Source organism: Terrapene carolina, unplaced genomic scaffold (assembly GCF_002925995.2).
Source record: "Terrapene carolina triunguis isolate 2854851 unplaced genomic scaffold, T_m_triunguis-2.0 Scaffold66, whole genome shotgun sequence".
NCBI lineage: Eukaryota > Metazoa > Chordata > Testudines > Emydidae > Terrapene > Terrapene triunguis.
The window spans coordinates 4,706,610-4,719,575 of NW_020664417.1; the positions used below are offsets into that span (position 1 = coordinate 4,706,610).

The window sequence follows — 12,966 nt, forward strand, 5'->3', positions numbered from 1 at the left end:
TCTATCATACCAGTAATAAAGTTACTCGTTTCCTCACTTACTGCCATCTTGTGGCTCTCAGAAGGGGCTCAATGAAACTCTCACACATCAGCAGAAAGACTTCCTCTGATTTAACAGGTGTTGAAGCAGAGCCCAACTTCCCAACCTACTCACTCCTTCTGCTGCCACCTCCCTCTTGACAAGAAGTTTACGAAGTTGGCCCCCTTCTGATCTTATGGCTAAATTACATTTAAAAACTTTTTGAAGAGAGGGAGAAAGAAGATTTACAGTGAAGGAGGTGGCCAAATTATTAATCTAAACTAGGTTCTAGTTAATTTTATAGGATTCTGACAGTGTAATATTTTTCTTTACTTTATACCTTTTAAAAAGCCCTACCTATATGTATGACAACAGACAGACAGACAAAGAGGTTTAATTATTATTCAAGTGTGTATAGATATACACACACATTCGAATGAATATTTTAAGAGTGTTTTTGACTGCTCTAAGTCCTGTTTCATCTTCCTAACAGGCCACTCCATGTTAAAGTATGGAGAAAATATTTTTAAAACATGGTTTTTAAATTTTTATTGACATACTGTCCCTGCAAGTGTTTTTTGTGCATATCCTGCTGAACTAGTCACTCTGCCATTTGCTACGTGTAGTAGTCAAGTCAGCCTAGCACCCCAAGTGGAGTGTTCGATTAAATTAAAAAAAAAAAAAAAAATCAGCAGTAAGACTGTAAAGAGAATGTTTATTACAGCAACAAAAATTGTATTCCATTCCACAGGCCATGCCAATGGAAGTGTAGTGAGATTGATCAAGATCCTGGAGGGAGCCATAATGGGTATAGGATGGGTTAGGGAGAGTGAGTAGTAAAGAAAGCTGAGTCAGAGAATCAATTCATATCTCCCAGCAGAGCACCTTCAGCCGCTGCTGTGGAACTCTGAATTCATGCTGGTGTAAGATTCAAACACGGCAATTAAGTTAATATTTACATGAACATGGAATGGAGTGCTAGTTTTGACACGATTGGATAGAAGACTGAACTTCTTGATATTATTTCAGTTTAGCCTTCAGCTAAAAAAAGCATGTTGTACATTGGTTTATAATGTCAAGGCTATCTCCTCAACCTGAACAGTTAAAAGCTTTTGGTTAGTTGGATACAGTTTATAGAAATTGAACTAACTTGCAAATGATGAGCATCCACCCTCTGAAGACATGCCTATAAGGTGCAGCAACACAAACCACAGGGGTGTGTTTTCTGGAGCTCACTGACTGGTCTGTGCAGACATTGCTGGTGCATGCTATAAGTTCTCCAGTGCAGTTGAACACAATGCTTAATGTTTGAACAGCACTATGTTCAAGTGCACTAAGGAACATTTATTGCACACCACCATGGTCTACGTCGACCAGTCCAGGGGTGGCCAACCTCTTGCTCTGGAGCCACATGCGGTTCTTCAGAAGTTAATATGCGGCTCCTTGTATAGGCACCGACTCCAGTGCTGGAGCTTCACGTGCCAACTTTCCAATGTGCCAGGGGATGCTCACTGCTTAACCCCTGGCTCTGCCACAGACCCTGCCCCCGCTCAACCCCTTCCCGCCCCCTCCCCTGAGCCTGCCATGTCCTCACTCCGTCTCCTCCCCCACGCCACAAAACAGCTGATCAGGAGGTGCGGGAAGAGAGGGGAAGGCGCTGATTGGCAGGGTTGTTGGTGGGCGGGAGATGCTGGGAGTGGTGCGGGGGAGCGGATGGGGGCTGCTGACATATAACTGTGGCTCTTTGGCAACGTACATTGGTAAATTCTGGCTCATTCTCAGGCTGGCCACCCCTGGACCAGTTAATGTGCAACATGTTAATGATCTTTAGAAATCACATCCCCCTTAGTGTGCACTACACCAGTGGTTCTCCCTGTGGGGCCGCGAGCAGATTTCAGGGGGTCCGCCAAGCATGGCTGGCATTAGACTCATTAGGGCCCAAGGCAAAAAGTCCTGCCACGCGGGACTGCAGCCCAGGGCCGAGCCCCACCACCCGGGGCTAAAGCCAAAGCCTGAACAACTTAGTTTCACAGTGCCCCCTATGGTGTGGGTTGCTGGACAATTGTCCTCCATGCTAACCCTAATATTGGCCCTGGCTCTTATATGCAGTAAAACAGTTGTTGTAGCACAGCTGGGCCATGGCGTTTCTAATAGTATGTTGTGGGGACGGGGGGGAGTGTTCAAAGAAAGAGGTTGAGAACCCCTGCACTACCCCACTGTGTGGACAAGCCCTGAGCTTTTAATCCAAAATATGCAATTCACATTATACTAACATTATTCACTGTAAAAATCTAAATATTTTACATACACGCAGTGATTAAAGAATCACATTCTGGTGCAAAATAAACCTAGCAGGCCTTCAAGCACATTAGAATATTTTAATCAATGGTCCACAATTTCTAAACTAGTGTGCTTCCTTTGAAATGTGCCATGTACACATACAACCAAATGCAAAACTTAACTGCAAATATTTATGAGTTAACTCACAGTCTACTATGAAAACACAGTAATAGGCCAGTGCCTCAATCTATGCGGATACCTGTACTCTGAAGTATTTTTAACCCTGATACTGCACTACCAACATGGGACATCAAATACTTAAGGCCCATACAAATAAAAATTAAGTTTTGTCTTGTGCACCACAAAAGAGGGATGTATTTCCTCCCATCTCCTCGCTGTATTAAACAGGCCCCATAGTTGTTCATTTCCAAGATAAGGTATATTCAAACTGGTATTGTGTGGGAATTGTCCTTCTACCCCCAAATATGCCCCTTAACAAGGAATTTGGGGTCACTCTGGAGTTCAAATGTTTTACTTACAGGATTCTCACTCCTGGGTCTCAGCACCCAAGCATGGATCAGGCACAACTCCCAAGTTTTTTTCTCTAAGGGCAGCAGTAGCAGGTAAGAATGCACACCACACATCCACTGGCAATCACATACCAACTCTGAACTTAACCACTATTCTCAGAATCTTCTATTCAGTTCCTGATTTTAGCAGGAAGTAAAATCTCCCCAGAGAAGAGTTAGCTAACCACAAAACTCGCCCTTCGATATCTCCTGCATGAAAGACCACAAGCGTCTGATGCCAGGTCCTTGCACCTTGCATTAGCTTTTTATTATCCTAGTATTTGTCCTGAGGAAGAATCTTAACAAGAGCACAGGCTTTTTCCAAAATTTAATGTGCCCTATTGCCACAAAGACCTATTAGTTCACATCACTAAGTATCCAAATTAGATCTTGTACCAAAGCTCAGGGTTCTGGAGTGCAATGCCATATGTTTAGCCAGTCTTCCTCTAGCTATGACAACCAAGCTCTCGGGTGGGGAGGGATACAGTCAGCAGTATACATACTTATTCTCAGCAGTCTTTAAGTGAGGAGTTATGATGCAAAGCGTTGCCACACCTTCTTCAGCAGTTGTTCCAAACCTGTTTGAAAGGGCACAGGCCCTTCCAGGCAGCAGTGGCAGATCATCCCCATCCCTTCAATGCAGTGATGCCTAGAACCTTTGGCAGTTATGTGTCAGGAAGACAGCTGGCTCTCTGGATGTTTCTTGGTGATGATGCTTACGTGGAGGTGATGCTTCGTCAAATGAGCCAGAACACGATACCACCATCTCAAGAACCAGGACCTGAAAGGCCTTGGGGACTCAGAGATTAAGGGTGCTCCCAGAATCCAAGGTACAACAAAGGCCTCTTGCGTGGTGAAACTATTCTGCTGAGCCAAGAGAGAACCTGGGTGTGTGCTGACACAGAGCTCCACAGCTAAGCCCAGGCACATTTTTCAAAGATTTTACTTTCTAAGCACTCTGGTTCAGAATGATGAAAATGTACATGGGATGCCTTGAAGAAGACTTTGAGGCATTGCTCAAGGCACTGAGTACCTGGAGTTACATCTTCAAACAAACCTGACATCCCAGCACAGCAGACCTGAGTCCTAGGACAGAGGATGCAGCAAATGTGACAATTTTCTGCCAGATGGACACCACTTATATAATACTACTACCTTTGTAGTTCAAAGTACTTTTCAAAAGGAAGGTAAGTATAATACCCATTTTACAGATAAGGAAACCAAGGCACAGAAAGGTAAAATGACTCATCCAAAGTACTCAAGATCATATAGTAGATCAAAAGCAAGGCTTAGAACAGAACGCAGGTCTCCAACTGTCATTCCAGTGCCCTATCAGCTAGGGCACACGGTTTCCTTACCGAATTTTTTTCTTCCTCCCAAGGGGTTGAGAAAATTCATTACATTCCCTTCTCTCCCCTTCCTCCCCACCCCCAAACTATTCCCACAGAAACCACACAAAACAAGAAGCCTCACAGCCCAGGCCTCAACATAATTACTGAAACACCAAAACAAAGGGACCCAGAGATAAGCAAAAAAAGTAACAAAAGAACTAAGCCCAACGTTTCTGCAGTGCAGTCATTAAGTTCCTCTGAGCTGTCCAGAGCCAAGTGTCCTGCCAGTACTCCTGGGCCAGTAGCAGTGACGAATGCAAGGGGGGTGGGTGGGGAGAGAATCAGAAAAGTAGATTACAAAAAACCTCACTACAAGCCTGACTGGAAGTCAAGGAAGGACAAAAAGAAAAGAATACTGGATGTCATCAAGGCTGATTGGGATGAAGAGGAGCTGACTAGAAGCTTTCAATTGCAGCAGTTAAGTTAATGAATGACAAGCAGTTGTAATGGGGCTCACTCCCCCACTTGCTACTGATACCTTTACAGGAGTTCTACCTATCTCAGGATAGAGAGAAGAGACTTAAGAGTGAAAATCCTGCACACATACTGTCTTTAGAGAAAAACTTAATACAACTACTTGGTTGTACAGAAAAATAAACCCTCAAATTTCATTTTGCGAGAAAAAAAATGAGTGCTAGGAGTACATGAAAACTAAAAAAAAGTGATACAAAAATAAGTATTAGAACACAATAGTATACTGCACTTAGTTGGGATGTGCTTAATCTGGATGGCCACTTTCCTGAGCTACCTGCCAGAAAACCAATTTAGACTAATGTGATAGAAAATTCTTTCACAGAACCAAAAACTAACAAACTAGTTTTACTAACATGAAATAATATTGAAAAACAAAGTACTGCACATACATAGCTTTGATGTTTTCAGTGAGGTTAGTTTCAAATGAAAGGAACTGCTTCCCTCTCTTTGTGAAACCTCTAACCTCTGATCCTGTAGCCACAAAAATTTTCTCCTGTGGTGTATTAAGAGCTCCTCCCAGCTCCAGCCTTGTGATCCTTTGCCCTGGCAGTGTCTTGAACACTGGCTGTGGAAGTCAAAAAGGAAAGTGATACTTAATTATTTCAATACTGTATTTGCATTTTTTTAAATACAAAAGATGCCAAATTTGCATTGGGACTTTTGACATAATTGCAGTGATTTTACAGAACATGTATACCTGATGAGGTTTTATTATACATTAAACAACAAGGAGTCCCGTGGCACCTTAAAGACTAAAATTTATTTGGGCATAAGCTTTCGTGGGTAAAAAATCTGACTTCTTCAGATGCATGGAATGAAAGTTACAGATGCAGGCAAGCAGAAGCCTTTAGGAAAGCTTATGCCCAAATAAATCTGTTAGTCTTTAAGGTTCCACCGGACTCCTTGTTGTTTTTGTGGATACAGACTAACACGGCTACCCCCTGATACCTATTATACGTTGTTCCTCAGTATCAGTGAAGAAATCAGGCATTTTATAAATCAGCTCAGTGCTCTAAAAGCTAATAGATAAAATACTTAAGATTCCAATGCTGTTTATTGAAGCACAGCACAGAGAGCTGTAGTGCAAGCTTCTGCACAGTGCCCCACATACATGCTGCATTCTGATTCCAGAGAAATCATCTCTAGTAATGAAAAAATGATTTTATGGACATGTAAAATTAACTTATCAGACACACTACCAAGATACAAGCTGTGAAAGTTGTTTTTGTAAGTTGTCCTGCTATCCACAACTTTAGCTTCTACAGAGCAATTAGTTAACAGTTACTTAAATAGATGTTAGATGTTAACTATTTAAAAAAAGTCATTACTGACATAGTTTGGAAGCCAACCACTGATCTAGAATCGTGGGGCTTAGTAACCTTTTGCCAATGTCCGGAGCCATCTTGTTCCTCTCATTAACACAAACAGCTTTTTAATACTCATTATGTACAATATTGGGGACAGATGAAAAACTGCACACCAAGAACTTTAAAACAATTACATAAATAGCTGACCTTACCATAGCTTCCCCTTTTTTTATGCCAAAACATGTAACAACACCATTATGATCTCCAATGACAACCTGCAAAAATGTAATGCATAATTATATCAGCATTATTCCTATAAAGATCATTAGCTTCCATCTTAAAAAGGAAGAACTTTCCTTATATTAGTCATGTGCATCTGCAGTATGGAAAATAAGCATTACCAACTACTGCATATTTAATGATCATACTATATCATAAAAGCACACAACACTTTATAGATATAAAGACAGAAAGTCCTTTAGTCATAGAGCTTAAATCTAAATTATTTCTCTGAAATTATTTAACTGTCAACCCTTTTCGTATTTGTTGTTTTAAAGAACATCTGCCATATAATGGAATCTTTGAAAAAAATAGTATTTTGATAAAACTGTTTTTCTATATTTTATATTGCTCATCCTCTACTTATTACCAGAAATGAAAAACATATAATTGTTTTCTTAAGAGTTCATCAATTCTGATACTTTCTTCCCACACAGAAATCATAACCATGAATTCACCAGAAAAGATCTGTTTAAAAAGAAAAAGAAAAAAAAAAAACCCTCCTGTCTTCAACAAGTGTTCTTAGCAAAAAAGAACAAGGGTGGAGAAATATACAACTAATACTAAAGCCTAAGAATGTCCATGCATTGTCAGCAGGTCTTGAAACAGAATTAGTTGGGAAGCTTTGCCTATACTGTCCCAGATAGAAAGAATCAAAAGATTATTTGCACCACTATTGTTCCAAGGGAATAATAATATCAATTTTTAACAGAACAAGTATCTCATTGTCAACAAAAGCTACCTTCTGTGTTGCCCTACGTCTTGATGCAGGAAGAAGCTTCATGGTCTTCTGAGATGTCACTCCCACCTATTTGAAAACATCAACTCGTTACTGAACATCTCAACTCTTACATTTCAAAAAATTTAAGTCCCACTCCTCTATTTTAAATTTCATGCATTAGTGTTCATGCTATTTAACGCCTCTATCCACAAAGCAAGAAGAACAGTAATTCAGCATTGCTTGGATAGCCAAAATAATATGCCATAACTCTCATATAAAAAGATGAATTGTAAAGACTGTCCATTTGAGACTTGTACTGCTTTGTACTTGCTGACAAGTCTGCTAATTCCTCTGGTTGGGGTACTGGTTTCAGAGATGTGAACACCACCTGTTTCCTGGATAGTTACTTTAGGCAGACAGCCAAAATAAAGCAACATGCATAACAGGTGTAATATTTAAAAGACTGCAATATTTAATAATAGATCCAATTATTAATATTGATTAATATTTCTGATGCTTATTTCTGTTATCCCAGACATTACTGACTCCCACACTGCAGAGTCCCCACAGCTGTATAGATAAATGTGTAGAAACACTATTTAATTTATGATTATAGTATTAGGCCCTGACACTGCACAGATTTAAGCAGATGCTTAGAATTACAAAGGTATGTTGTCCCACTGACTCAGTAGGACTATTCATGTCCATAAAGTGAAACACTCTGCAGGATTTGGGCCTTTGTATCCAGCAGTTTTAAGGTATACTTGATTTTTTTTAAAAAGGTGTATTATTAACTTGTTTTAGGCCCCACATTTAGGGGGTTTTTTTTGGAGGGGGGGGAATGAAAGTTTCATAAAACTTAACACTAATATATTTTGCTTTTAATTATAATGCTAATAGTTTTCTGTTATAAAATAAACATATCCCAACATGCAATCCAGTAGACTAGCCTACCAGATGCTCAGGCAGGAAGAAGAAGAGAGAAAGGAAGAAAGGATGGTCCAGCGCTCAGGGCACTAGCCTAAGATTTAGGAGAGCGGGACTCACTTCACTGCTGTGCCACAGACTTCTTGGGCAAGTCATAGAGCCACTTTGTGCCCCAGTTTCCCCATGTGTAAAGTGGGGCAATCTCTGCCTGGCAGAGGGGTTGCGAGGCTGGATCTATTAAAGCCTGTGAGGTCTCGGGTAGCGTTTGTCCCGGCTCAGCGAAATACAGCAAAGAAACGTGCGGAAGCTCCCCCGCAGATGTTACATAGTGTGATAACCAGGCAGGACTCCTGGGAGCGCAGGGCAGGAGCGGGGCTTGGCGGCACAGGAGCTTTTCCCAGACGGCCTCTGTTTATAGACCCGCCGCCAGCCCTGTCCCATCCCTGGGGAGCCCCGCGCGGCGCGGCCGCGGCATTACCTGCAAATAATCCACGCGGGCCAGTTGCAGCTCCATGGCCCCAGGCTCGGGGGCGACTCCGCCCGCACGGTCCAGGGACTGACCCCAACGGCCGGAGGAGCCACGGTCCCAACCTCTCTAACCCCACCCGGCGGCCCAGCTCCCGCACAGCCTTCTCCCAGAGACAGCTAATTACCCGCTACCATGGAGACGCCGAAAAGACACCTCCCCCACACGTCGGCCTGCTATTGGACACGCTGGACGGTGAAGGGGCGGGGTCAGCATTGAACACGCGCAGTGATTGGGCAAAGCGTCGCCGCCTCTCTGCGCGGGCGGCATGGCTAGGGGCCGCTGCAGGAGGAGCCCCGCGCCTGGCCTGCTGGGAGGGGAGGGGTGGGAGATGGCGGCGAGGCCGGCACAGAGCCGGAGAGCGGTGGGGGGTTGTGCACCCCGGTTCTCACCGGCGACGGATGGTGATAGCGGGGCGGGCAGGGCTGCGGGTGGTTGGAGGCAGTGGGCCACCCGGTCTTATCGTGGGCAGGACGGAGATACCGCTGGGGCGACAGAGCCGCAGCTGCTTCTACAGAGAAGGCTGGGGCCGGGGGTCTCCCAGCACAGTGGCCGTCGTGGGGCTGCTCCTGGGGGCCGAGCTCTCAGCCCCGGTGACATCGCTGCTAGCGTTGGTACTGGAAGATATTACCTCGCCCTCCTTGTCTAACGTCTAACTCCAACTGTCAGCGGAGACTGGGCGGGGAAATTGCTACCCAGTTTTCTAAAAGTCCCCGCCCCGTGGCAAGGGGGTTCACGCACCTGGGAGCATCATGCCTCCTGGCTTTGAGCGCTCCTACGAAGGCTCCCCAGGAGTTAAATTCTACTAGCAAGTACCATGGCAGTGAGAGTCATTGAAGGCGCTTTGCAGGCATGGTGTGCCCCGTTGACTAACTGCCATTGCCAATGGCCATCATGTCTGTAAATCAGGCCCTGGATTTCTGTGATTAGTCGGCAGGGAATGAGCTGGACACACAATGAGTGACTTGCTCAACATCAAGAAGAAATATATGGGAGAGGCAAAATGCCTCTAGGTTGGCACTGCACCGCTTTACAAAACTCCTGTGCTGTGATGCCTACAACTAAACTGGACAAGTAGGGCTAAGCTACTGGAGTGTTGAAACCACTGGTTACTATGCTGACCAGTATTGTTTCCATTAACTCCCCGGTTGATCCATCTTGTCTTATACAGTACTTAGATTGCTCTTTGGGGGCAGGGATCATCCTTTTGTTTTGTGTTTATACAGCATCTGGCACACTGAGGTTATGCTCCCTGGTGGGGGCTCACAGGCACTACAGTAATACAAATACCAATTTACATTCCGGCTCCTGGCCCAGTCTTCTCCCTCCCACATTCCTCTGTCTTCCAGCTACTCCTTTTTCTTCCATGCTGTCAGTGAGGGCTATGAGAGCAGAAGGAGAGACAGTCTCTTCACTCTTGTCTCTGTTGCCTAGCGCCACCGTGGCCTCTGCAGCCTAGAAGGGCAATTTTGGGAAAATTCTGCTCAGCCCTAGACTAGATTATGCTCAGTCACTCTGTGGGAATGGCACTTATCTAGTTGGTGTGCTTCAGCTTTGTGGGGATAGAACACTTGCAGTGCAGACAAAATCTTTGGAGAATTTCAGTGCCAGACTGTACCAAATGCGCACAAACTATAATTATCAGAGGCACGTAGCTTGGGCACATTTGGACAGATTTTCATGGAAAAGCAAAAGGCCCATCGCTGACAGATAGACTTGAAATTTTTGGCAAGGGAATTACCTTTCTCCAAAGCAAGGAGGTGCTAGGACTTCTCAGTGAAACAGAATTTTTTGAGATAAGCAAAACATATTTTCCCATAAGTTCGTCTCAGAAATGGCTTAGTTTTTGGTGAAGTTTCCCCAAAAAATTCAATCGAAGGTGCACACATATCTGGAATGGAAAATTCCAGCTTGAACATTATAGGTTTGCCAAAGCTTTAAGCAACTGAAAGGTCTTATAATGGAAAATGTTAGGTGTAGGTGTTGCTACCAATACTGCCTAAAACAGCCTTTTACTACCTTTGATTGATTGTTGTAAAAAGTCTCTGTGTATACCACTGTACACATCAAAATCAGGTGCTGAGTAACTGGGGCAAGTTAAAGAGTCTGTAAAGTGTGAATATTTTATTTAACAAGTAAGCATCAGAGGCATCATTTAGAATAGTGTAACAAAATACCAGCCCTGCATAGAATCTGAATTTAAAAAAAATCATCTCTACCACAAGAAAGAATAACTTTTGACTGAGTTCACTTTACCTTCAAAAGTTTTTTTAAAAAGAGTTTCTAGTCCCTACTGTTGAAAGCAAACATTATGCTGCATTAAGAAACAAACTGTAGTATATGTATGTTAAACAGTGCTCCTAAAGTTATATTCACGCTTTGATATTCGTTGTTAAACCTTAAAGTACCCATTCTGTGAGTTCTTCGGTCGTATCTGTTATTACAATAATTGAAAAAACATAAATATTTCAAATAATACTTAACTGAGACTCAGCTGACTACTCCTTATGTATTACATTCTACAGAATCCTGTTCACACCAGTTGCTGCAGGGAACAGGGTCCTTTGCAGTGCCTTTTTTGTGTGTGTGTGCAAATTGTTTAGTGCAAAGTTTTTGAAGTTTGTTCATAAAACAGTCAAAATAACAGCAATGCAAGATTTTTTCACTTTCAATTGTACTTTCTTATTAAATGCAAAAACTGGTATGAGAGTTCTTACTTTTCAATACACTTAAATGAACAGAGCATTTTTTGCGTGATGAGTTAATAAAATTTCCTGACTAAATTTAAAGAAAGCTGTACATAAAGTTATTTAGTGCTAAAAATCTACAATATATTTTTCAAGTATAAGATACTCCAAAATATTATTGCCAATATTTGTGCTGAAGAAAATGCCAGGAATCCCGATAATTCATTGAATCATTCACATCTTGACATATTGGGGTTGAGTTTCTCACTGAGTTTATGTATTAGAATTGCTAAATCTTCTGTTGCTTGGGATTTATCTTCCAAAAGTTCATAGCGAAGACTGGAGATGTCTTGTTTGATTTCCTTTAATTCACCTGTATTAATTGTTGAAAGAAATACTTTAGTATTGTTTGTTAAATATTAAATAAAGTTTTAAGTCACAACAATGCACATTTTAGAATGATCTCCTACCCAACCAAAACATTCATCAGAATACCATATGTCTTTCCTTGACCCAATAAACTAACACTGTACTTCACCTGTATATAGTACATCTAAGGCTCTCAAAACACTTTACAAATGTTAATAAATTAATCATAACATCATTGTGAGACTGGTAAATATTATCTCTATTTTATAGAGAAGAAGCATGGATATTTTTAAATGAGTTGCTTAGGTCACACAGGAAGAGTGGCAAAGCTGGTAATAAAAACACATCATCTGAGTCTCTGTCTTCTTCCTTAACATCTTTAGAAAGCAGGGGAAAAAATCAACCTATTTTAAGGGATGTCGGACTTTGACAAGTATAAAAACGGTACTTAAATTAAAATCTTCCTGGTCAAAACACAAATATCAAGGCCAGGTTGGTGACAAGCAACAGTGGTCTTTATTTCAGGACTTCAAGGGTAGAACCTTTCTTGAATATTCAAAGTATCATTCTTCCCACAAACTATGAGTGCTGTCAATTTTTATCCAGTACCCTGGGCAGAAAATTGCTTGCCATGTGTGAAGTACAGAGTACAAAATAAGACCTTTACTGTTCTCTTAAAGCGAAATCCTTAGGCTCATATATTTGAAATAATAATATTTAGCAATCATAAAGGATTTTCCACAGTGTATATAGCACCTTACATCCAATATGCTTTGAAAACCATAATTAATCCTCAGAATACCACTGTGAGATAAGTATGATGCAGGGTACATATGATCTCTTTTACTGCTGAGAAATCTGAGGTTCAGAGAGGTCAGCTGACTTGCTCAAGGTCACAAAGGAGAAGCAGTGAAAGATCAGAATTTAGGTCTCCTGACTCTGTGTTGTGCTCTCACTGCTTGACCGTACTGCTAACCTGAAATACAAGTGCAAATACAAGAAGGGACAAAACCCTTCAAAAGACTTGTGCTTTGTCAAGCATTTTGGTGACAGAACAGTTGATACCATCATCTCTATCCTGCTTTGCAAAAGATGTATGTGTAAGTTAAAAATACCAAAACCAGAATATAAATTTTAAAGTTTTTCTGGTACAGTTACATACTTCTGGGCTTCTGGCCAAAAATGCCAAATTGAACTGTATGCTGTACTCTTCTTTTTTGTACAACTCTTGGCATCATCTAGAAACTCAGCACCCCTGGGATTTGTGTGTCGTGCACTTTCCTTTTTCTATTCTATTCTTAGTCAGAAATGAGTTCAGTACTAATAACAGATTTCAGAGTGGACTGTTCAGTTACTACAGCTATTCTCTTGATTTTGTTTTCTTTTTATTCATATTTTATTGGTTTTCAAATGTACAG

General features: G+C 41.8%; 2 protein-coding genes across 5 annotated transcripts in view; both read right to left on the bottom strand.

The window, feature by feature from the left end:
- Positions 1-8,606, bottom strand: part of BBS7 (Bardet-Biedl syndrome 7) — a 51,990-nt gene extending 43,384 nt beyond the window's left edge. The window contains exons 1-4 of the mRNA XM_026647803.1: positions 8,445-8,606; positions 7,061-7,126; positions 6,252-6,314; positions 5,122-5,297 (exon numbers count right to left, since the gene is read on the bottom strand). Coding sequence (XP_026503588.1) covers positions 5,122-5,297; positions 6,252-6,314; positions 7,061-7,126; positions 8,445-8,480 — 341 coding nt within the window. The 5' untranslated portion in view covers positions 8,481-8,606. The remainder of the gene's footprint in view (positions 1-5,121; positions 5,298-6,251; positions 6,315-7,060; positions 7,127-8,444) is intronic.
- Positions 8,607-10,674: 2,068 nt separating this feature from the next.
- TRPC3 (transient receptor potential cation channel subfamily C member 3) overlaps positions 10,675-12,966 on the bottom strand; it is a 57,600-nt gene continuing 55,308 nt past the window's right edge. For all 4 annotated transcript variants that reach the window (XM_024212699.1, XM_029910674.1, XM_024212693.1 and 1 more), the window contains one exon: positions 10,675-11,552. In XM_024212699.1, the coding sequence (XP_024068467.1) occupies positions 11,410-11,552 (143 nt within the window). In that variant the 3' untranslated portion in view covers positions 10,675-11,409. The remainder of the gene's footprint in view (positions 11,553-12,966) is intronic.